At 45.1% G+C, this 26,235-nt stretch overlaps 1 protein-coding gene across 1 annotated transcript in view; it reads right to left on the bottom strand.

Annotated features, from left to right (window-relative positions):
- The window catches only part of LOC140721560 (uncharacterized), a 28,465-nt gene extending 3,452 nt beyond the window's left edge, over positions 1-25,013 (bottom strand). Inside the window, exons 1-7 of the mRNA XM_073036382.1 lie at positions 25,004-25,013; positions 24,685-24,945; positions 21,466-21,582; positions 18,483-18,584; positions 15,505-15,618; positions 1,792-1,893; positions 962-1,054 (exon numbers count right to left, since the gene is read on the bottom strand). Coding sequence (XP_072892483.1) covers positions 962-1,054; positions 1,792-1,893; positions 15,505-15,618; positions 18,483-18,584; positions 21,466-21,582; positions 24,685-24,945; positions 25,004-25,013 — 799 coding nt within the window. The remainder of the gene's footprint in view (positions 1-961; positions 1,055-1,791; positions 1,894-15,504; positions 15,619-18,482; positions 18,585-21,465; positions 21,583-24,684; positions 24,946-25,003) is intronic.
- Between the last annotated feature and the right edge of the window lie 1,222 nt (positions 25,014-26,235).

Here is a 26,235-nt window from a genome sequence, read left to right as displayed (position 1 = left end):
TTTCGTGCATGTTGATCCCATTGCTCAGATCATCTAAAGCCTGATTGACATTGGCCTGAGGTGGAATGTATACTGCTACCAAAATGACCCCGGAGAACTCCCGTGGTAGGTAAAAAGGACAGCACTTAACTGCTAGATATTCCAGGTCTAGTGAGCAGAACTGGGACAGCACTGGTATATTTGTGCACCAAGAAGAGTTGATAATGAGGCATACTCCTCCACCTCTGCTTTTGAGAGACTCTATAGATCTATCCTGATGGTGTATTGTAAACCTGTCAATCTGAATTGCTGCATCCAGTATGGAAGGGGTTAACCAGGATTCCGTGAAACAAAGGACACAAGCTGTCCTAATGTCCCTCTGATTCAGCACCCTGGGTGTGAGATCATCGATTTTATTCACCAGAGACTGAATGTTTGCCAGCAAGATAGTCGGTATAAGGAGTTTAAAACCCCGTTTCCTTAAACACACTTGTAACCCGGATCTACAGCCATGCTTCCTCTGTGGGCACTTCCATACACAATAAGCCTGAAGGAGAGGCCTTCCCACACCCAACTGTATCAAGGTTGAGAAAGGCCCCAAACACTCACTCACTCACCTCACCATCATTGGGATCCTTTACACCAACCTGATATGATGCTGAAATTTGACAACACCATGATCAAACACCAGTGAGCTGAGACACGTTCCTCTCCAGACTACCTTTTCTAAAGACCCTCTGGAGTCAGATCAGAGGCGACTCCAGAATCATTCCAGCTGTGGTGACACTGTAAATCAGACTTTCATAACTGGGAAAAATGTCAGACAATTTCATCCCACAGATCACAGGAATCCAGAGGGTTCGGTGGGGGTGAAGATTATTCAGGGTTTTTTCTTTTCTATCTTTTTATTAAAATGAGTCTAAAATTACTTGGAGATGTGACTGGAGTTGATACACAAGTGTGAAAATACAATGACAAATACCTGCGACCAAGGACCGACACATCAGAATTAAAATTAATGCAATTGGCAGTACGATTGACAAGACGATACTGACAATTCCTGCAGTGGAAAGGCCTGTAATTAAAAAGAAATTCAAATGAGTAAACCTGTAACAATTCATCAGGTAAGTGACCATAACAGCTGCCTATTGATGCAAAGAACCAAACTATTCCACTTATCTCCACAGGGCAGGAAATGTACCAACCTCTGCCCAGACTTGCTAACTTTGTCTACATGACTGAACCAACTGACTCTGCATGGCCTCCGATGTGGGATAACAACATGCTGACCTGTTATTCCAGACCTGAATTATTCCCTGCAGTCTAATCTATCCTGGTCACTTGCTGTCAATATTCTGCACCGGCTGCATCTTCTGGTGTTCCAATGGCCACACCTTGAGGAGTGCACGACACTGCAGCCAGACATCCCACATGGTCCATGGTTTGACTCTCCTGACATCCACAACAACTGGTTATGGAGCTGTCCAACAACTTCACTGGAAACTCACCGAATCACCCAAGTTCCATCACTCAGTCCGGTTTACCTATGTGCCCTCCAGTGATTTATCTGACCTGTATGTGTGCAACTGACCTGTGCTGTGTTTCTGGTGGTTCTGAACTGTTGATGTTTGGCCATTACTGTCTGAACCTCCAGCAGGTTTCCCTGCACCCAGTTGTGGGGCTGAGGACTGCAGATGCTGGTGGTCCTGATAAAGCATCTGACAATGTACTGACTGAGATACTCAATGCATTCCAACCACCCTGCAGAGAACTGAGTTCATCATTTTCATACAAGTTTATTTGACCACATACCAAAAGTCGTAGCGCTGACGATCCAGGCAATGATGAAACAATTGATGAGGACAACATCACAGACGGCTTTCAACTTCCACCAAATTGTGATCACCTGAGAACCTTTCCAAAAATAAAGAGAAATTTAAAACATTTGATAACCACACAACATAAATGATTTAACACATGCATCGATGGACAAATGTCCCCGGTAACAGAGCTTGACTCAGGGTTGTTTCGATTGGTGATGATATTGCATGTCCTAAACATCAAGCAACCCAAACAACTCTGAAACGGATCAGATGTCAGAGCTTTGGATTGAAGGAGGTTCAGGAGATCACTCATCACTGCAGCAAATGGGGAGCTCAGAGAGACACAAAACACAGTTTGTGGCTGCTACCAGCATTTGTTTTACATTTGATAACTTAGATAAACCCTCAGCCAGTGACTGTGCATGTGGAAACAGATAGACTGCAGCTTCCCTCTGGACATGTCCAGCAGATAAGGCAACAGCCACTGTCGATATTCTCTGCTGTATTCCCTCATGATCTCAAGGGCTGAGACTGACATCAAGTTGCCAGTGTTAACAAAAACCAACCCCAGCTGTAACACTGAGGTTCCACTGTTTGACTGTGAATCCTGTTCTGATGCCGAGGACTGGAACAGCTGCTCACAGCATCAGGCAGTGGCTTATTCCAACATTGAAACTAAACAGCTCAAGGGTGCAGGCTGAACTGTCCAAATGCTGGGATATTTAATACAGATAAGGGGAGAGGTTGTCCAGGACATCCAGTGGTGAGCAGTGCACACGATCCAAGGACACCTCTCTTGTAGTGGTTTTTGTTCATTTCCAATTGCTCTCAAGAAAGGGGAATGGAAGAGCTGGTTTCTTATTTTGCACCCACCACCTAAATTCCCACCCTCTTCAGACCCCACATTACTGAAAAAGAATTTCTCTCAATTTCCTCACAAGTGCTCTTTGACATTCCCAAGCTTATCGTCCACATCGCAGGAGTTACTGAGGTGTTGAATCAAACCCTCTTCATATCACCAAATCTCCTTTCCCCATTATAACTATAACTCATTCACCTGAGACTCTGCCCATTGGTACAACTTCCATCACTATACACTCAAGATTAACAGGCCTGAACACCCTGTCTGATAAATTGGTTTAACTAATCACAAATAGATTCAGCTCTTGCCCACCGAACTGTTTAAAGATGAACTGGAATTCAAAGTCATCCCCCAGGTCATCACCTTGATGTTTTTCAACAATATGAACTTATGGCATCTCCTAAGTCAGTGGGAAATTTGATGTTTGAATGTTAGTGTTCCCAGTCCTGTTACAGTAGTGAAGCAGTTTTGGTCACCCTCCTACAGGAGAGAAGCCATCAGCTGGAAAGTGTGCACAGGAGACTTGTGTAAGGATGTTGCCAGGACCTATAGAGTCATAGAAAAGTACAGCACAGAAACAGGCCATTTGGCCCATCTAGTCTATGCCGAACCATTTAAACTGCCTACTCCCATCAACCTGCACTTGGACCATAGCCCTCATACCCTACCATCCATGTACCTATCCAAACTTCCCTTAAACATTGAAATTGACCTCTCATCTACCACTTCTGCTGGCACTTCGATGCAGAATCTCACGACCCTCTGAATGAACAAGTTTCCTCTTAAACTTTCACCTTTCCAGTTTATGATAGCACTACCGAAGGCAGGTGACAGCTCACTGCTAGTTTGAAAGCAAAGGAATTCGATTAAAAACATCATTAATGACACTTTAAATAAATTGTGGTAAACCACCACCACAAGCAATGAAGAAGCGAGTGAAGTCAAAGCGAATTCACCGGATGTGCTCTGCTGGTGTGCTGCAAGATCAACACACTTGGAGTTGGAGCCGTGCTGGTTGGAGTGAATGGTTCGGAGGGGAGAAGACAGGACAGAGGAGTTCGATGCCCGTCCAACTAACCGGGTATGAGGATGGAACTCTCGAAGCACTGAGCCAAATTGGAGAGAGCGAGAACAGCTTCTTCAGCAGCAAAATCCGCGTCTGAACCGAATCGTGGGCTGTGTTTTCAAGGCTCCTAATTTGACGTACAATCCACTGTTTGGACCATCTAAATGCTGGCCCATATAGACTGGAAAGGCAGGATGTCGAGAGTCAGACGAGGTTGGATTGCTCTGGGCGATTTGGAGAGGTCGAGAACAGCTCTTTCGAAAGCTATATCTCAGCCCGTAGTGATTCACCAGTAGCAAGGCCTGGGTTCCAGTGTGAGGTTCCAACAACTTCAACCACTGAGGTTTGGAGGGTTGAAGGTCTTTTTTGTGGGTTAATTTATTCTTTAACTTTCTTATGGACATGTGTTTTTTTTAATTCTCTGCATATTGGGTGTTAGACTTTTTTCAGATATCTGGGGTTAGTGTTTGTGTTTCTTTGTTTCATGGCTGCCTGTTAGGAGATGAATCTCAAGGTTGTATAATGTATACATACTTTGATAATAAAATGTACTTTGAATTTAAACACTGGCTCAGATAGTCTGGGGGTTTCTCTCTCCGTGATGCTAAGACTGTGAGACTGCCCCCGGTTGCTGTGCTTCGTGTCTGTGAACTTTGCAGCTGTTTACCCCGTTACAATGATGAAGTGAATACCGAGGCTTTGGGCCTACTCCAGGCTGCTCCAGGGATTTGGATCTAAAGACTCAGTTTGGTTCGGAATGCTGTTGTTGTTGCTCACTTCTATTGTTTATATGATTTGTTTTGGTGTTTCTGTTTCTCTTTCTCTCTGGGCACTGGGGAGTTGGTCTCATTTTCTTCAATTGGGTTCTTTCGAGTTCCTTGCTTTGTGACTGTCTTTAAGCAAACAAATCTCAACCTTGTATAATTTTGACATTCTTTGATAACAAACACACTTTGAAACTTTGATCTTTGAAACTTAACCCATGACCTCTATTTGTTGATCCACCCAGCCTCAGTGGAAAAATCCTGCTTGTATTTACCCTATCTGTACCCTTCAAAATCTCTGTCAAATCTCCCCCCAAACCTCTACTTTCCAAGGAATAAAGTCCTAACTTATTCAAACTTTCCCTGTAACTCAGGTCCTCCAACATCCTTGCAAATTTTCTCTGCACTCTTTCAACCTTATTTACATCTTTCCTGTTGGTAGGTGACCAAAACTACACACAGTACTCCAAACTGGGCCTCACCAATTTCGTATACAACTTCAACATTTCATCCCACTCCTGTACTCAGTATATTGATTTAAGATGACCAATGTGCCAAAAGGTTTCTTTATGACCCTCCCTCACTGTGACACCTCTTTCAATGAACTCTGGACCTGTATTCCCAGATGCCCTTGTTTTACCACACTCCTCAGTGCCCTACCATTCTCTGTGTAAGACCTGCCCTGGTTGGTCCTCCCCAAGTGCATCACCAAGCACTTGTCTGCATTAAATTCCATCTGACATTTTTCAGCCCATTTTTCCAGCTGGTGCAGATCTCCCCACAAGCAATGACAGCCTTCCTCGCTGACAACGACACCCCCACGCTTGGTGTCAGCCGCAAATTTACTGATCCAGTGAATCACATTATCAACCAGATTGTTTACATAGATGACAAACAACAACAGACCCAGCACCGATCCCTGCGGAAATAAATTTTCAACACAGATTATAGTTCAAGAATAGCAGCAAAACCTCCAGCTCCTGGCATTAATATAATGAAAAGTACTCTTTCAAAATTATTTACATTTTTCCTGTAGGTAGGTGACCAAAACTACACACAGTACTCCAAATTAGACCTTACCAAAGTTTTAGGGGACCAGTGGCAACCTTGGGAAGAGTGAGGCCACGCTCTTCAGCATGGTTGTTATTCTGGGTGGGACCCTGTGACTCGTGGTGTTTTGTAGGTATCTGTGCTGGGACCTCTGTTGTTTGTAATGCAGAAGTGACTTGGATGGAAATTTAGATGGTAACTTTTCTGATGACAAAAAAAGAATACTGACAGAGTTGCAGACATTGTACAGATATTGTGTGCAGTTTTGTTTGCCCAGTTGTAGGAAGAATGTGGAGGCTTTGGAGAGGGTGCAGTAAAGCCTGGATTAGAGAGTTTGAACTATAAAGAGAGGTTGAGCAAACTCGGATTGTTTTATGTGGAGTCTCAGAGGCTGAGGGGTGAGGCGGAATACCTGACAGAAGTTTATAAGATTATGAGAGGAATAGATAGGGTAGACAGTCAGTCTTTCTCCCAGGGTGGAAATGTCGAATATAGAGGCTGTAGCTTGAAGGTCAATGGGTAAAAGTTTAAAGGAGATGTGCAGGGCAAATTATTTTACAGAGTGTCAAGTGTCTGGAGTGGGCTGCCAGGGGTGGGGGAGGCATTTAAAAGGCATTCAGACAGGCAGAAGAATCTGTAGGGAATGTATGCTTTATGGAAACGTGGCTTTCTCCAGACACGCCGGATGCAGCAGACAGTCCAGAGGGATTCACGATTCACAGAATGGACCCAACTGCTGACTCGGGGAAGGCAAAAGGAGAAGGTGTGTGTTTATGGTTAACTCTCTGACATGAGTGGTTTGAGTGGTGGGTGATCTGGGAAGGGTCCAATGTAGCTGGAAGGTGGGATTTCATACGATCCATTACCAGCTGCTCAAAGCACTTCATGATTGTTGAGGTCAATGCCACTGAGTGGTAATCAATTCGGCCAATTACTGTCTCTCTCGGACACTGAAATGATGGTGGCTGCCTGGAAACCTGCAGGGACAGTGAACTGTTTCAGAGAGATGTTAAAGATGTCTGTAAAGACCTGTGTTAGCTGGGTTGGACAATCCCTCTACATCCCACCAGGGATCACTAGTTGGCCTCGGGTAACTGGCCGCCTCATGCGGCCGGCGGGAAGTGCCGTTGCTACTGGCCAAGAGGACGGACAGATGGGCGCCGGCTCTAAACCTGCTTACCACACCGAATATTCATGAACCTGCTGCTAAAATATTCGCAGACGACCTAATTCGGGCTCAGGGTTTCGTAAGTAGCAGAGCCGCTACCTCGCTGTGGTCTACTGAAAGTCATCCCTCGAGCCAAACTTTTGTCGGCCGATAGATCCTACGGGGGTGGGGGGGGGGGTGGATGCGCATTCTGTCACACTCCCCGCTCGGTCGGTCACTGTCTCTGGACTGCGACCGCCGCGGCCCTGGTACGGGAATAGCTGCACCTGGCTAAGGCGCCTGGCAGCAGGTGGGCGAGCGGTTGTATAATGAGGCAATGAATCCCTCAAAACTGCTTCTGCACCTTGACTCCAAGCACCCTGCACTTAAAGACAAACCCACTGAGTTGTTTCAGTGGAAAAAACATGAGCAAGTGGGACAGAAGCTAATTGCTGAGAGCCACGAAAACTAAATTGCGGAATGGACTGGACATAAGGAGCCTGCTTTGAGTATCGCTGTATTCTGGTCGTGTTTAACCACACCCACCCCTCCCCATCAGCCGGTCTGCAACAATATAGTTAATATTTAACCAATCCGTGGTGCAAAAAATTGTAGTGACCGCTGGTGTTCGTGCATTATTTCTACTTCCAGGTTGCTGAGTTTTACTTCCAGTCTTTTCTACCCCGGTGCGCATGCGTGTAACTAATCGATCTGGGGTCGATCTTACCTTTCACTAAGGCCGAGGTAGGGGACCTTGGGCTTAAAAAAGTTGGTGACCTCTACTCTTCAGCATGGTTGTTATTCTGGGTGGGGGTCTGTGACTCTTGGTGTTTTGTAGGTATCTGTGCTGGGACCTCTGTTGTTTGTAATGCAGAAGTGACTTGAATGGAAACTTAGATGGTAACTTTTCTGACGACAAAAAGAATATTGACAGAGTTGCAGACATTGTACAGATATTGTGTGCAGTTTTGTTTGAAGGATGTGGAGGCTTTGGAGAGGGTGCAGAAAAGCTTTACCAAGATGCTGCCTGGATTAGAGGGTATGAGCTGTAAAGAGAGGTTGGGCAAATTCTGATTGTTTTATCTGGAGTGTCAGAGGCTGAGGGGTGAGGCGGAATACCTGACAGAAGTTTATAAGATTATGAGAGGAGTAGATAGGGTAAGACAGTCAGTCTTTTACCCAGGGTGGAAATGTCGAAAACTAGAGGCTGTAGCTTGAAGGTCAATGGGTAAAAGTTTAAAGGAGATGTGCAAGGCAAATTATTTTACAGAGTGCCAAGTGTCTGGAGTGGGCTGCCAGGGGTGGGGGAGACATTTAAAAGGCATTCAGACAGGCAGAAGAATCTGCAGGGGATGGAGGGATATGGATCGTGTTCAGGCAGAAGAATCTGCAGGGGATGGAGAGATATGGATCATGTTCAGGCAGAAGAATCTGCAGGGGATGGAGGGATATGGATCGTGTTCAGGGAGAAGAATCTGCAGGGGATGGAGGGATATGGATCGTGTTCAGGCAGAAGAATCTGCAGGGGATGGAGGGATATGGATCGTGTTCAGACAGAAGAATCTGCAGGGGATGGAGGGATATGGATCGTGTTCAGGCAGAAGAATCTGCAGGGGATGGAGGGATATGGATCGTGTTCAGGCAGAAGAATCTGCAGGGGATGGAGGGATATGGATCGTGTTCAGGCAGAAGAATCTGCAGGGGATGGAGAGATATGGATCATGTTCAGGCAGAAGAATCTGCAGGGGATGGAGGGATATGGATCGTGTTCAGGGAGAAGAATCTGCAGGGGATGGAGGGATATGGATCGTGTTCAGGCAGAAGAATCTGCAGGGGATGGAGGGATATGGATCGTGTTCAGACAGAAGAATCTGCAGGGGATGGAGGGATATGGATCGTGTTCAGGCAGAAGAATCTGCAGGGGATGGAGGGATATGGATCGTGTTCAGGCAGAAGAATCTGCAGGGGATGGAGGGATATGGATCGTGTTCAGGCAGAAGAATCTGCAGGGGATGGAGGGATATGGATCGTGTTCAGGCAGAAGAATCTGCAGGGGATGGAGGGATATGGATCATGTTCAGGCAGAAGAATCTGCAGGGGATGGAGGGATATGGATCGTGTTCAGGCAGAAGGGATGAGTTTGATTTGGTATCATGTTCAGCACAGACACTCTGCCTTAGGGCCGGTTCCTGTGCTGTACTGTTCTATGTGACAATCCTGAGGGTCTTGGCAGTGTCAATTGTTTAAAGTTCAAAGTCAATTTCATTATCAAAGTACATAAATATCACCATATACAACCCTGAGATTCACTTTCTTGTGTGCTGCCCTGCAAATCTCTAGAATAGTAACGATAACAGGATCAATGAAAGATCAACCAGAGTGCAGAAGACAACAACTGCGCAAATGCAAATAAATAACAAGTACATGAGATAATGAGACAGAGTCCTTGAAAGTGAGATCATTGGTTGTGGGAACATTTCAAGGATGGGACAAGTGGAGTTGAGTGTAGTTATCCTCTTTTGTTCAAGAGCCTGATGGTTGAGAGGTAGTAACTGTTCTTGAACCTGGTGGTGCGAGTCCTGAGGCTCTTGTACCTTCTACCTGATGGCCACAGTGAGAAGAGAGCATGACCTGGTTGGTGGGAATCCCTGATGATGGGTGCTGCTTTCCTACGACAGTGTTTCATGTAGATGTGCTCAATGGTTCAGAGGGCTTTACCCGTGATGTACTGGGATGAATCTGTTATTTTGTGTCAAGTTTTCCATTTAAAGTCATTAGTATTTCCATACCAGGCTATGATGCAGCCAGTCAATACAGTCTCCACTACACATCGATAGAAGTGTAGATGTTAGAAAGTTTGTCAAAGTTTTAGATGTCGTGCCGAATCTCTGCCAACTGCTAAGGAAATGGTGCAGGTGCTGCCATGCTTTCTTCAGAATTGCATTTACAGGTAGTCCCCGAGTTACGAACGTCCGACTTACGGACAACTCGTACTTACGAACCGAGGAAGGAGAACACCGTCCGCCATTGTAAGTCTTTGCCACTGTGTTGAGTGTTTAACTTTGTATTTAGCTTAAATTGTTCTTAGTAAGATTCACCCTGACCCCGCCCCACACCCCCCAACCCCCTCCCCCCGGTTCCGGTCAGCTGGTGGTGTGGTGAGATCAGCGCTGGGCTCAAGAACCGAGGTTCGATCCAGTGACAGATCGCTCCCGCGCCGGGTTGATGTCGATCCAGTGACTCCCGTACCATCCGTGCCGGGTTGATGTCGATCCAGTGACTCCCGTACCATCCGTGCCGGGTTGATGTCGATCCAGTGACTCCCGTACCATCCGTGCCGGGTTGATGTCGATCCAGTGACTCCCGTACCGTTCGTGCCGGGTTGATGTCGATCCAGTGACTCCCGTACCGTCCGTGCCGGGTCGATGTAGATCCAGTGACTCCCGTACCGTTCGTGCCGGGTTGATGTCGAGCTCACAACTCGACCTCGTTAAAAAAAACACTGCCACCTCCAGTTTAAATTCCAATGCGAAATATGTGGAGGATCAAATACCCAAGCCCAGCACAGCCCCCACTTGTCCCATTTTGCCTGTCTCAGTGCGGTGGTCCTTAGGACCCAGCGGACCTCAGAAGCCGGCGGAGCTCGGGACCCGCCGCCCGCAGTGTTTCTGTTCCATTGACGGGAAGCAATCGCGATCGAAAATAAAGTGGAAATAATAAAGCGTTTGGAAAGAGGTGAAACGCCATCAGTCATTGGAAAAGCGTTAGGCTACAGTTGGTCAATGATTGGAACAATTTTAAAGGGTAATGGATAAAGTGAGAATAATGGAGCATGTGAAATGCCCTGCCCCGATGAAAGCTACAATTATTACTAAGCAACGCAGTGGTTTAATTATTGGAATACATATGTTTCTTAAGTGTTTTATATGCACAGTAAGGTAAAATATATACTATATACTAAGACAAACGTTTGACTAACTGACGCTAAATAATACCGGTTGTACTTGTTCCGACTTACGTACAAATCCGACTTAAAGACGGACTCAGGAACGGAACTCGTACGTAACCCGGGGACTGCCTGTACATGCTGGACCCAGGACAGGTCCTCTGAAATAGTAGCACCCAGGAATTTAAAACTGCTGACCCTCTCCACCTCTGATCCTCTGATGAGGACTGGCTCATGGACCTCTGGTTTCCTACTCCTGAAGTCTGTAATCAACTCCTTGGTCTTTCTGACATTGAGGGAGAGGTTGTTGTTGTGACACCACTCAGACAGATTTTCAATCTCCTTCCTGTATGCTGATTCATCAACACTTTGATTTGGCCTGTGACAGTGGTGTTGTCAGCAAACCTGAATGTGGCATTGGAACTGTGCTCAGCCACACAGTCATAAATGTAAAGCAAGTGGAGCAGGGTCTAAGCTCACAGCCCTGTGGTACACCTGTGCTGACGGAGATCGTGGAGTAGATGTTGTTGCCAATCTGAACTGACTGGGGTTTACAAGTGAGGAGATTCAGGATGCAATTGCACACGGAGATATTGAGGTCAAGGTCCTGTAGCTTATTGATTACATTTGAGGGGACGATGGTATTGAATGCTGAGCTGTAGTTAATAACGAACATCCTGATGAATCTTTGCTGTCCAGATGTTCCAGGATTAAGTGAGGAGCCAATGAGATGGCATCTGCTGTGGACCTGTTGCTCCGGATGCAAATTGGAGTGGATCCAAGTCGCCTCTCAGGCAGGAGCTGATATGTTTCATCACCAACCTGTCAAAACACGTCATCACTGTCGATGTACCTCAGTGTAACTGGGCGATAGTCACTGAAGCAGGTCACCACGCTCTTCCTGAACACCAATATGAATGAAGCCTGCTTGATGCAGGTGGTACCACACTCTGCCGAAGCAAGAGGTTAAAGATCTCAGTGAACACACCAGACAGTTGATCAGCATTTTAGTACGTGGCCAGTTACCCAGTCCGGTCCAGATGCTTTCCTGGGATTCACCCTCCTGAAGACAACCCACACTTCACATCATCGGATCATCGGGGGATGTGGGAGTTTGCGATGGTTCATCCATGTTCTGATTGTCAACATGAGCAGAGAAAACATTGAGCTCATCTGGAAGTGAAGCTCTGCTGTCTCCCATGTCACTTGATTTAACTTTATAAGAAGTGACAGCATTCAAACCCTGCCACAGCTGTCGAGGATCCATTGTTGACTCAAGGTTGGTTTGGAACTTCACATCAGTGTCTTCAGTTCTTCTACCTCCTCCTTGATCTTAGCAATGAGAAGAGGGCATATCCTGGTTGTTGGGGGGCCTGAAGGGTCAATGCCGCCTTTCTGAGGCATCGCCTTTAAAAGATGTCCTGGATGCTGGGGAGGCTGGTGCCCATGATGGAGCTGACTGAGTTTACAACTTTCTGCAGCTTATTCCGATCCTGTACAGTGACCCTCACACCAGACGGTGATGCAACCAGTTAGAAAGCTCTTCACAGTGCATCGGCAGAAAGTTGTGAGTGTCTGTGGTGACTAACCAGTTGTCCTCAAGTTCCTCAGGAAATATAGCCGCTGTCGTGCCGCTGCCACTGTAATTGTATCAAGATGTTGGGCCAGGATAGATCCTCAGAGATGTTGACACCCAGCAACTTGAAACTGCTCCTCCTCAGCAAGCTGTTTACTGTTTACCTGTGCTGCACACTACATGCACTCTGAATTATGTTTTATTAATGTATTTGTGGTAATATTTTGTTTTCTGTGCTGTGAGTGATCTGTGTTTTGTGGGTGCACCGTGGTCTGGAGGAATATTTGTTTCATTTGGTTGTATTATGTACTGTCAGATGACAATAAGCTTGAACTTGTGTCATATTTAACTGAAGATAATTTTAACTCTTGTATAGTCAGTTCACTCTACAATAAATGTGACATTCTGTTACCTTCTCTGATTACTTGCTGAAGCTGAAATTGAGACAGTTGCAAATGATGCCCAGTGAACCCAGCTCCCTCTGCATCTGCAGCCTCTCCCCATTTCAATAATACACTCCTTCGTTTTCCCTGACAAAATGAACAATTCCACATTCTGCCACCTTACACTCCATTTGTCAGATGACTTGCCCATTCTCATCACTTTGGACCCTCCATATGTCCTCATCACAATTTACTTTCCTCCTTATGTTGGTGTCAAATTTAACCACCAAATCATTGGTACCTTCATCTCCCTCAGCAAGAACATTACAGAAAATTATGAAAATCTCTGTTCCCAGAACCAAACACAGCGGCATCCAGTTTTACAACCAGACAACCAGAAAAGACCCATTTATGCCGACTGTCTTCTTCCTGTTTTACATTCTCCACAATAACCTTTGATATGACACCATAGTAAATGTTCACTGGAAATCTAAATACAGCAGATCCACCTTTACCCTCATCACGTTATCACTGTAAAAAGAGGCCAATAAATAGATCAAAAATAATATCCCTCTCACAAAACTATGTTGATCTTTACTGATTCAGGGATGTTTGTTTTAGGTGTCCTGTTATTATGCCTAATGATTAAAATCTCATCTGTGCTCTCAGAACCTGCTAGATCTTTATACCTCACATTCCCTGACCTAGTTCTACAACAGTTTAGTCCAGATGCATTTGAAATTTCTTCACTTCTCTAACTCTCTTCTCCTGTGAACTCCTGATCTTCATCTCTCCACCACTGGTGTGTGTGCTTTGATTTACCACAAAGACCAAACTCTGAATTTCCCTGTCTGAAACTCTGCACTTGTTCTCCTCCTTTCAAACTGAACTCTATGTTCAGTCCAGGGTCACTGGCATCATTATTGTTCCCTGTGACTTGCTGACATATTATTGTGCAATTTGCCTCTGAAGCTTCACAGTATATTTCACAGAAACATAGAAAACCTACAGCACAATACAGTGCCTTCGGCCCACAAAGTTGTGCTGAACATGTCCCTCTCTTAGAAATTACTAGGCTTACCCATAGCCCTCTATTTTAATAAGCTCCATGTACCTATCCAAAAGTCCCTTAAAATACCCTATTGTATCCGCCTCCACCACCATTGCCGGCAGCCCATTCCACGCACTCACCACTCTCTGAGTAAAAAACTTACCCCTGACATCTCCTCTGTACCTACTCCCCAGAACCTTAAACCTGTGCCCTCTTGTGGCAACCATTTCAGCCCTGGGAAAAAGCCTCTGACTATCTACATGATCAATACCTCTCATCATCTTATACACCTCGATCAGGTCACCTCTCATCATCCATCCCTCAAAGGAGAAAAGGCCGATTCACCCAACCTATTCTCAAAAGGCATGCTCCCCAATCCAGGCAACATCCTTGTAAATCTCCTCTGCACCCTTTCTATGACATCCACATCCTTCCTGTAGTGAGATGACCAGAACTGAGCACAGTACTCCAATTAGGGTCTGACCAGGGTTCTATATAGCTGCAACATTACATCTCGGCTCCTAAATTCAATTCCATGATTGATGAAGGCCAATACACAGTACGCCTTCTTAACCACAGATTCAACCTGCGCAGCTGATTTGAGCGTCTTATGGACTCGGACCCCAAAATCCCTCTGATCCTCCACACTGCCAAGAGTCTTACCATTAATACTATATTCTGTCATCATATTTGACCTACCAAAATGAACCACTTCACACTTATCTGGGTTGAACTCCATCTGCCACTTCTCAACTCAGTTTTGCATCCTGTCAATGTCCCACTGTAACCTCTGACAGCCCTCCACACTATCCACAACACCTCCAACCTTTGGGTCATGAGCAAACCTACTAACCCATCCCTACACTTCCTCATCCAGGTCATTTATAAAAAATTTCAAAGAGTAAGGGTCCCAGAACAGATCCCCGTGGCACTCCACTGGTCACCGGCCTCAATGCAGACTATGACTCATCTACAACCACTCTTTGCCTTCTGTGGGCAAGCCAGTTCTGGATCTACAAAGCAATGTCCCCTTGGATCCCATGCTTCCTTACTTTCTGAATAAGCCTTGCATGGGATATCTTATCAAATGCCTTGCTGAAGTCCATATACACTACATCTACTGCTCTTCCTTCATCAATGTGTTTAGTCACATCCTCAAAAAATTCAATCAGGCTCATAAGGCACAACCTTATGAATTAATATAATTCATTATATTAATACCAGGAGCTGGAGGTTTTGCTACTATTCTTGAACTATAATCTGTGTTGAAAGTTTATTTGTGAAGTGGACTTGTCCAGGAAGTTCCTGAATGAGGACAAGAGGAAGGAATAACAATATTTTGAACTTTGTTTTATAAGCTGGAAAGGAACTTGGGGGTAAAAGCCACAGAGCTGAAAGCTGCTGTTGAATGAAAATGTTGTTGTAAGTATCCAACAGAGACACCAGGGAGACTGTTCTACTCCTTCCCAACCTTACCACTGTCTGGATCATGAGGGGAACCTTTCCCTCAGTCCTCAGCTCCAAACTGATTTTGTGTTACATTGAAGTTCAACAGAATGTGAAACACAAAAGATTTGAGTCAGCCCCTCTCAGGGCCCCTTCTGTTAAAGACCCCTCTGGAGTCAGTTCAGAGACAATTCCCAAATATTTCCAGGCATTCTGTGTCAGTGCAAAATATCAGCTTATAACTGGAAGGAAAAGAACAACTTCACCCAAACGTAGAGGATGGAAGAGTTGGGATAAGGTGTTGTTAATTCAGACGAGATTTAATTTGATACCCTTTTCTTTTTGAAGATATGTCACATTTTACGTGCTTGCAAATTTATATGCAAGTGTGCATTAAACAATGACAGATACCTTTCAGTAATTCCCAAATCTCGGTCACATCCAGAAGTTCATTGATATAAAATGAAGAAAGCTGAAATCCTACGATCAACACACAAATCACAACAAAGTCCAACGGTGAAAGGCCTGCAATTAAAAATAAATCAAATAAGCAAACATGTAACAAAGCTCCAGAGAAAGGTCAATGAAAACTTCCAGTGGTTGCAACAACCAAACTCTTACACTGATGTCCCAGTGAAGGGAAGATGCCAATTCCCACCCAGTGTGCCAACCTGTGACCCAGACCTGCACCAGCAGACCCTGTATAGATTAACAAGACACTGAACTGCAATGTCAGGCAAGAATGAATAATTCACGGTGCCCAATCTATTTTCCACGTGGGTCTCCAGCCCAGTTTTTAGAAGTCACCTGCTGCCAATTTCTGCACTGGCTGCTCCTTCTGGTTCCAATGGCCAGACCTTAAGGAGTTCATTAAGGTCCATAGTCTCTTTCTCCCAACATCCACAACAGTTGCTTATGGAGAAACCTATAAATATCACAGAAACCTGCTGAAATTCCCATTCCAATTCTGACCAGTTTCCATAGCATCTGCTGCTCATAATTGGAGCTCGATGCCAGTTCTTCACTGGTGGAAATTCCTCACTGGCTGCATTCAATGTGATTGCAACCTAATTTCCCTCATTTCATGATGTGGTAACAGTCCATCAGAGAAGAGAAAGCTGTACATGGCATTCATCGATCACTCAGACATGTCAGTCACTGTCACCAGCTCCATCACTCCAGATGTTTGTGTTGGAATGTCAGATGGTGAACAGAGGAAGGGAACAGGAGTGTTTCTGACAGCTGCTTTGACTCTGCATATCTATTCACTGATGTACGTAGATTGAAAAATTCAGACAAATTCTGTGAATGGGAGCCACAGTGAAAATCTACTTTAACTCTGCCCACCATCTTGGTGAATCTTTTCTGCACTCTTTCTAGTCTAATCACATTCTGACAGGCTGCATCACTGTCTGGTGTGGGGGTGCGGTGGGGCTACTGCACAGGACCGAAAGAAGCTGGAGGGTTGTAAATTTAGTCGGCTCCATCCTGGGTACCACCCTACAAAGTACCCGGGACATGAGGCAGCATCCTTTATTACAGACCCCCAGCACCCAGTGCATGCCCTTTTCTCACCGTTACCATCAGGTAGGAGGTACAGAAGCCTGAAGGCACACACTCAGCGATTCAGGAACAGCTTCTTCCCATCAGCCATCTAATTCCTAAATAGACATTGAGCCCTTGAACATAACCTCACCTTTTTAACATATAATATTTCAGTTTTTCTTCTTTTACACAATTTTTAATCTATTCAATATACATACGCTGTAATTGATTTAGTTAGTTATTATTATTTTCTTCTATATTATGTATTGCATTGAACTGCACTGTTAAGTTGACAAATTTCACGACACATGCTGGTGCTAATACACCTAATTCTGATTATGTAATATTCATTTTATGATTACATTTATTTGTAATATTTATTTATGTCTGTAAGATTGGAAGAGTATACTCCAGGTGTGGCCCAACTAAAGATAATAAATTGTAACGTGACGTCCCAACCTTGTACTCGATGCCCTACCGATGAACGCAAGCACACCACGCACCTTCTTTACAATCCTGTCTGTCTGTGTCACCACTTCCAGGGAACCATGTACTTGTCCTAAGTTAATTACCATCTGCCATTCCTGTGCCCACTGACACAGCTCACTTAGACAACTTTTTTCACTGTCCATTATCACACCAATTTTGCTGTTGTCCACAGATATACTGACCATGTCACCTACATTTTTGTCCAAATCGTTAACATCAATGACAAACAACAGGGGACTGAGCACCAATCACTGCAGTACACTATTTGTCATCCATTGCCACCTCTGCCTCTGACAACCAAGCTAAATCTGCTTTAGTGATGCTGGTTGGGAGAATTATTTTCTTGGATATTGGTGAGAACTTTGTTGCTCTTTAGGAAATAGCACCAGGTGATCCATTACATTCTCCCAGGGAACATAAATGGTTCCTTGGTTTCATGTCTCATCCAAAGGCAGAGGTGTACTGGAGTGTTAAATTATCAGAGATTACACAGACTAGGACTGCATTCCCTGCCGTTTACTCAGGTGTAATTGGAGTTTTCAAAATATTAATGGTAGGTGGAAGCTATTTCCACACGTTGGGACTGAGAAACGTTACCACAGAAATTCCCTTACAAAGCACCGTTTTGATTCAGTGTTTTACAGTTGGGATTTACTTTTTCCAGAGTGGAAATGCCGTCCACAGAAATTCAATAGTGTGCTGTGTATAGTGGTCATCCTCACACCCTAATGGGGTTTCCACATCCGGAACACTGGTGATGTCATTTCCTGTGCAACATCCTCCTGTCGGGAAACTGCAGTGTCATTAGACTGGAACTTGGAGATGCTCCTGACTACCTGCCATGGTCTCCTCTCAGTGAGTAAATGTAGCCTCAGTAACACCGTCTGAAGTCCCCATCACTTGTTTAAATGGCCAAGACCAGACTTCTGAAAATGCAACACTTCCCTCGCACTGGTTTGGGGGATGTGGGTCCTGTAGTTACTCCCCTCAGCTTGTCCTGAGAGGCTGATATTGAGCATCCCACTGGAATCTCTCATGATGGGAACTGGGTAGAGACTCCAGGAAACTAACCCAGAGGCAATAAACTACTGGTCTCTGTGTGCTGACACTGTGATATCATTGTATGAACACAATTAAACCTCAATCAAATCCGGCACATCAGCAGCCCTTCAGGATTAGGGTTGATCTGTTTCCACCTCAATACCATGGGTTCTAAAGTGAATATTATTATTATTATTTAAATATTATGATTTAGCTGCATCATTCCAGAATAATAACTATTTTGTTCTCCTTAACATTGGTATACATTACATTACATTAAACAATTGTGAATGATAAGAGTATTGGTCACATACCTCCAACCACAGACCAATAAATTAACACAATGTACATGGCGGTAAGTGACAAAGTATTACAGATCCACAGGCTTAGAAAATAAAATCTGTATCCCAGACGTCCTGTGGAGAAATAAAAAATACGCAAGCCATTAACAATCTATGCAGACTGATTATAACACTGGAGGCCATTCTGGACATCAATCAATGCTAGCTCCCCAGGGATCAATCACAATCCCACCCTAGACCCCATTTAACTGTTACTCTCTCACTCCAGTTGTTACCAATGACAAACCCTCCATCTCATCTCCCCAAATGTAAAAGACATAACAGTAAATGTCCTTGGTGAGAAATGTTCTAAACCATCAGAACCAGATGCACCTGATTCAGCATCATCGGTCTTCCTCCCCATCACTAAATTATTTGTTCAAAGGTTAACCTGAAGTGCAAGAATAATCCCTGATTTGCTCTTGACTCTGTAATTTTTCTCCAACAACATGTTAGATGCCCATCGATGGGAGTGACTGAGACTGACCCCCTGTCTCTGTGGTTCCCTCCCATCCTTTTGCCCCCTGGATCAATGTTCCCAAATGTCCCTGTTGCCCTGGTGTTGAAATTGCATCTCTCTCTCACTGGATTCTATTTCATCTCAGTTCTAATTTCAGTTTATCTACAAAGCCACCGTGTGTCTGTGGACTCACTTTCATCAACTTCAGTTCTGAATGTTATCTGTTTAATTTTATTGTTTGCATTTTTTTCTACACATCGGGTGTTTGACAGTCTTCTATTTAATGGGTTCTATTGTGTGTCTTTGTTTTGTGGCTGCCTGTAAGGAGACGGATCTCAATGTTGTATATCGTACACATACTTTGATAATAAATGTACTTTGAACTATGATGTACCATTCCCGTTCTAATCCTGCCCCTTCTTGTTCAATTGATCCTCTTCACTGCCAACTTCTCTTCCAGGGCAGATGTTAACTAACATTGTTAATGGTTCCTTCTCCTCAGATATTGATCCTCCTACTTTGAAATCTCCCATCGTCACCTCTCTGTATTTAAATAAAAGCAAAATCCTGCAACTCAGCCATGGCAACATCACTGTCTGGTCATTCAAATCCATCCGGTTGCCTGGTGACTGGAGCTGAACACAATGTGTCCAAAACAATATAGTGACTGGAAAACCCCACATGTTGAGAATCTGAAATACACTCGGTGGCCACTTTATTAGGTACAGCTGTACACCTGCTCGTTAATGTGAATATCCAATCAGCCAATCATGTGGCAGCAACTCAATGCATAAAAGCATTCAAAAATTGTCATGAGGTTCAATTGTTGTTCAGACCAAACGCTAGAATGGGGCAGAAATGTGATCTAAATGACTTTGACTGCGGAATGATTGTTGGTGACAGATGTGGTGGTTTGAGAATCTCAGAAACTGCTCATCTACTGAGATTGTCATGCACAACAGTCTCTAGAGTTCACAGAGAATGGTCCAAAAAGCAAAATAAAACATCCAGTGAGTGACAGTTCTGTGGCTGAAAATGTTTTGTCAGAGAATGGCCAGACTGTATCAAGCTGACAGGAAGGTGACAGTAATTCAAATAACCACGTGTTACGACAGTGGTGTGCAGCAGAACATCTTTGACAGACAACATATCGAACCTTGAAGTGGATGGGCTACAGCAGCAGAAGACCATGAACACACACTCAGTGGCCACTTTATTAGGTACAGAAGGGAGCTGATAAAGTGGTCACTGAGTGTATCAGAGAAAATGCTGGAGGTACACTGCAGTAGAAGCAGCATCTGTGCAGAGATTTGATGTTTCTAGTCACAGAGAAGCGTGAGAGAAATCCTGAGAAATACAAGAGAAAGAAAAACAATGGAGTACGATACACTGCAGTTGCTGGACATTTGGAATAAAAAAGAATTCTAGATTTCCATTTCTGCATCTGTGGAGAGTGGAAAACAGAGTTATGGTCACACACTCTGATCTTGTATCAGAAGTGGTCAGTTCGAACATAAACTGTAATGGCTGGTTATCTGAAATTGATGAATTCATTATTGCAGCTCCTGGGACTCAATGTGGAATAAGGGATGCTGCTCCTCAATGGGCTTTGCTGGAACTGGGGAAGAGGTTAAAGATGGGAAATCAGAGAGAAAATGAAGTGATGGGCAACTGGAAGCTCACTGTTACCCTCGGTGTTCTGTAAAGTGGTCACACAACCTGTAATGGTTTCTCCAATGTGCAGGAAACTGCTGTGAGGACACAGAATTGGAAGTACAAGTCACTCACTGCTTTACCTGGAGGGGTTATATGTGTGCCAGGAGTGGGGAAAGGGAAGAGGTGATAAAGCAGGTGTTGCATCTTCTTGGGTTCTGGGAGACAGAGGTGTCCCATGTGGAAACTGCATTGGAAAGAGAGGTTCTTTCAAAATTAACTTTTACAAGCACCCAAGAGAAATTGCCAAGTCTGAAAGAAAGAGCCACATGTACTGTACGCTCACCAGCAGGTCTGAGAGACAACTGTTCAAACCCTGACACTAGATGGGGAGTAGAACTCCCTTCACAACTCTGCCCTCTGTGTGAATGAGGCCCCTGTTTCCAAAGGCACAGTCACCATCAGGATGAAAGGGCATCTTTCCCTCAGTCCCACCTCTAAACAGACTTGGTGACACAGTGAGATGAGACAACACAATGCAGCAAACATGAATGAATGAAGATGGCTCCTCTCATGGCCACTTCTCCCAAATATCTTCTGCAATTTGATCAGAGGTGACTCCAGGACTGTTTCAGGTATTCCGTGTCACTGCAAAGCACCTCAAAACTGGGAAAAAATGGGCAATTGCATCCCACAGGTCACAGGGACAGAGGGGAAGTGGGGGGAGGGGTCAAAGGTGTAATCGACTACCCACATTTTCCCTTGTTTATGTTAAAGTTCATTCAGGTTTACTGGGTGGTGTCTGAAAGTTCATGCAAGAGCAAATTAATCAATGACAGATACCTTCGAGGGTTTTCCACCTCCACTGGTCCGGTAACACGGCTGAATGAAGAGATGGTGCAGAAATCACCTGTCCTGCAGTCAATACAGCAATCAGTATAATGTCCTTGAGGGAAAGCCCTGAAATTAAAATTAAATTCAAATCATTAAACATCTCACGGGCAGCGGATGACAAATGATGCAACAACCATAATGTTCCATAATTTCCTGCGGAGAAGGGAATGTTCCAACCCCGGTCTAATCTCACCGATCTGTTACCCAGGCCGACACCAACTGACTCTACTCTGAGAATCATTAATCACAATGCATCGTTATACCCGTCAAGAATGGATTATTCAGATTCATTTATTTATCAGATGTACATTACAACATACAATGAAATGTAAAGGCAACACGAGTGAATCTGCAGATGCTGGAAATAAATTAAAAAACACAAAATGCTGTCAGAACTCAGCAGGCCAGACAGCATCTATGGGAGGAGGTAATAACGACGTTTCGGGCCGAAACCCTTCATTAGGAGTGAAGTAACATGGGATGGTCGAAGGGGGATAAGAAGTGGGGGGAGGGATAAAGTAGAGAGCTGGGAAGTGATAGGCTGGAGGGAAATGGGCGAGGGGGAAGGTGGAGAATTATGGGAAATAAAAGAGAAAGAAAGGTAGGGCTGGGGGGAGAGATTAGAGTGAGGGGGGAAAAAGAGAGAGAAAGAGAACCAGACTAAAATAATAGATAGGGGTGGGGGTAAGGATGGGGGGCAGGGGTATCAACGGAGGTCAGTGAGTTGGATGTTCATGCCGGCAGGAAGGAGGCTACCTAGGCGGGAGATAAGGTATTGCTCCATCGACCTGCGTGTGGCCTCATCTTGACAGTAGAGGAGGCCATGGACGGACGTGTCGGAGTGGGAGTGGTCTGTGGAATTGAAGTGTGTGGCCACAGGGAGATCCCGCCACTGCTGGAGGACTGAGCGCCGGTGTTCGGCGAAACGGTCTCCCAGTCTGCGGCGGGTCTCCCCAATGTATAAATGGCCACATCGGGAGCACCGGATACAGTATATCACCCCAGTTGACTCGCAGGTGAAGTGGTGCCTCACCTGAAAGGACTGTCTGGGGCCTGGGATGGTGGTGAGGGAAGAAGTGTGGGGGCAGGTGTAGCACTTCTTCCGTTTGTAGGGATGAGTGCCCGGAGGGAGGTCCGTGGGGAGGGATGGGGGGGATGAATGGACAAGGGAGTCGTGTAGGGAGCGATCTTTGTGGAAAGCCGAGAGGGGGGGGGGAGGGGAAGATGTGGTTGGTGATGGGATCACGTAGGAGGCGGCGGAAGTTACGGACGATTATACGTTGGATCTGTAGGCTGGTAGGGTGATAGGTAAGGACCAGGGGGACTCTATCCCTGGTGGGCTGGCAGGGGGATGGGGTGAGGGCAGAGGTGCGTGAAATACGGGAGACGCGATGGAGGGCAGAGTTGATAGTGGACGAATGGAAGCCCCTTTCTTTAAAAAAGGAAGACATCTCCTTTGTCCGAGAATGAAAGGCCTCATCCTGAGAGCAGATGCGGCGGAGGTGGAGGAATTGAGAGAAAGGGATAGCATTTTTGCAGGAGACAGGGTAGGAGGAGGAATAGTCTAGGATCGCTCCCTACACAACTCCCTTGTCCATTCATCCCCCCCATCCCTCCCCACGGACCTCCCTCCGGGCACTCATTCCTGTAAATGGAAGAAGTGCTACACCTGCCCCCACACTTCTTCCCTCACCACCATCCCAAGCCCCAGACAGTCCTTTCAGGTGAGGCACCACTTCACCTGCGAGTCAGCTGCGGTGATGTACTGTATCCGGTGCTCCCGATCTGGCCATTTATACATTGGGGAGACCCGCCGCAGACTGGGAGACCGTTTCGCCGAACACCGGCGCTCGATCCTCCAGCAGTGGCGGGATCTCCCTGTGGCCACACACTTCAATTCCACAGACCACTCCCACTACGACATGTCTGTCCACATCCTCCTCTACCGTCAAGATGAGGCCACTCGCAGGTCGATGGAGCAATACCTTATCTCCCACCTAGGTAGCCTCGTTCCTGCCGGCATGAACATCCAACTCACAGACCTCCGTTGATACCCCTGCCCCCCACCCTTACCCCCATCCCTATCTATTATTTTAGTCTGGTTCTCTTTCTCTCTCTTTTCCCCCCTCACTATAATCTCTCCCCCCAGCCCTACCTTTCTTTCTCTTTTATTTCCCATAATTCTCCACCTTCCCCCTAGCCCATTTCCCTCCAGCCTATCACTTCCCAGCTCTCTACTTCATCCCTCCCCCCACTTCTTATCCCCCCTCGACCATCCCATGTTACCTCACTCCTGATGAAGGGTTTCGGCCCGAAACGTCGTTATTACCTCCTCCCATAGATGCTGTCTGGCCTGCTGAGTTCTGCCAGCATTTTGTGTTTTTTTATACAATGAAATGTATTGTTTGCATTGACAACCAACACAAGCTGAGGATGTGCTGAGGGCAGGGCAGCCTGCAAGTGTCACCACACACTCTGGTGCTACTTTCCACCTGATGTCAGGGGCTGCTACACAAATGCACATGTGGGCAGTTTGTTCTCATTGATCGGTGAAGTGCATTATCTGCCGATTGATCCATCCCAAGAGTAGGAAGAATGAGAAGAGCATACAAACTCAAGGAGCCGATTCTAAAAGGGTTACACCAACAAGAGATTTATAGAAAGGGTTAAGAAAGTAGTTTAACAAAGATAGGATCTTTGCCTTCATGAATAGAGGCATAAAGTGGAACAAAATCATAGTAAAACTTTCTAAAAGCAGTAGTGAGTGAGAATGAAGGTGATTGGGAGAAGAACAGAAAATATCTTGGGGATTCTCTTTATGCACAGTAGTGGACAGGGTCTAGAATTCATCATCAGGAATAGTGAAGGGGTATTCAACTGTAATTTCATATGAGGGCTGGATAATTATCTGAAAGAAAGAAATTACAGAGCTGTGGGGAGAGGACAGAACAAAAGGATTCAGTTGTTTGCTCAGTGATAGAACCAATCCATTCTTAAAGGGCTGAATGGCTTTCTTCTCTGTGATAACTTTTCTGGGATTCCATGGACCCAATTAATTCAGCTTTTGCCTCTCTCTGCTGCAACACTGATTTGCATCGGCTGCATTCAATAGCCCACCAATATGGTCTAAATGTTAACTGCAAAATGTCATTCATAAATGAAGCTCACCTTGCAACATTAAGGTGTAGTTTGTCTGGATGGAGCTGAGAGGATTAGTTGTGATGCAGGTGTACACTCCACAGTCTTCAGATGAAGCGCTTGGGATAACAAGTGTCCTGTTTTCATCTGTTAGTTGGTGACGCTGGGAGATTTCCCCTCCATTCTTTTGCCACTGATACACATTCGAATCTCCAAAGACTTCACAGGTGAGCTCGACCGTGACACCCAGTGATTCGATGTTGGTAAGTATGGAACCTTCTGACAGCTCATCTAAAGGAGAGAATATGAAACCATAATATTCCTATCTTGATGTAGAATGCAATCTTACCATGTGACATTGCACCAGATAAGTACAAAGGAACAAAAGCACAGTCGGTTCTACACAACAAATATATACACAACAATGGAAATAAAAGCCATTTAACCCCGCAACTCTGCTCTGTCACTGCACAAGATCACAGCTAACCTGATGGTAGATATTCCCATTTCCCACGATAACAGTTCACCTCTCTGCTTATCCAGGATCTATCTACCTCTCCCTCTAAAATTTTCAGATTCCAAACTATCTTCTTCAGAGCTGTGGAAGCAAAAACTCAAAACTGTTTCATCTCTGTTTTAGATGTTCATTTGCGAGTTCATAGACGTGCCAGTCAGAGCAGGAATAGGATGATGGTACAGATGAATGAGTGGCTCAGGAAGTGATGTTTGAACCTTTTCCCCATTCAGATAACAGTCCGCACTATTGTTCCTTTTACCAAAAAGCATTATCTTATATTTCCCAACACTGTATTCCATTTGCCACTTTTGTGCCCACTCTTCCAATTTGTCAAAGTCCTGCTGCAATCACATTACTTTTTCAGCACTACCAACCCCTGCAACTAAAGTCATATCATCTGCAAACTTTGTCACAAAGCCATCAATTCCATTATCTAAATCACTGACAAACAATATGAAAAGTAGCGGTCCCAATACCGACCCCCACCCCCCCAGGAACACCACTCATCACCGGCAGCCAACCAGAAAAGGCCCCTTTTTCCCCCACTCACTGCCTCCTGCCTGCCAGCCGTTCTGCTATCCATTGCTGAATCTTTCCTGTAGCACCATAGGATTTTATCATGTTAAACAGCCTCATTTGTGGTTGCTTATCAAATACCTTCTGAAAATCCAAGCAAATGACTTCCACTGCCTCTCCTTTGTCCACATTGCTTGTTACTTCCTTGAAGAACTCTAACAAAATTGTCAGGGAAAATTTCCCTTGACAGAAACCATGCTGACTTTGACTTATTTTACCATTAGTCTCCAAATATCTTGAAACCTCATCCTTAATAATAGACTCCAACATGTCCCCAACCACTGGGGTTAGGCAAACTGGACTACAATATCCTTTCTTTTGCCTTCTTCCTCTCTCCTTAAGGGGAACTGGCCAAGGTTGACTGGAAAGGGACACTAGCACGAAGGACAGCAGAGCAGCAATGGCTGGAGTTTTTGTGAAAAATGAGGGAAGTGCAAGGCAGATACATTCCAAATCAGAATGGATGAAGGACACTACCGTAGCTGACA

The sequence above is a fragment of the Hemitrygon akajei genome, chromosome 2, assembly GCF_048418815.1.
Source record: "Hemitrygon akajei chromosome 2, sHemAka1.3, whole genome shotgun sequence".
Lineage (NCBI taxonomy): Eukaryota > Metazoa > Chordata > Chondrichthyes > Myliobatiformes > Dasyatidae > Hemitrygon > Hemitrygon akajei.
This window is presented reverse-complemented; position numbering and strand designations above follow the sequence as displayed.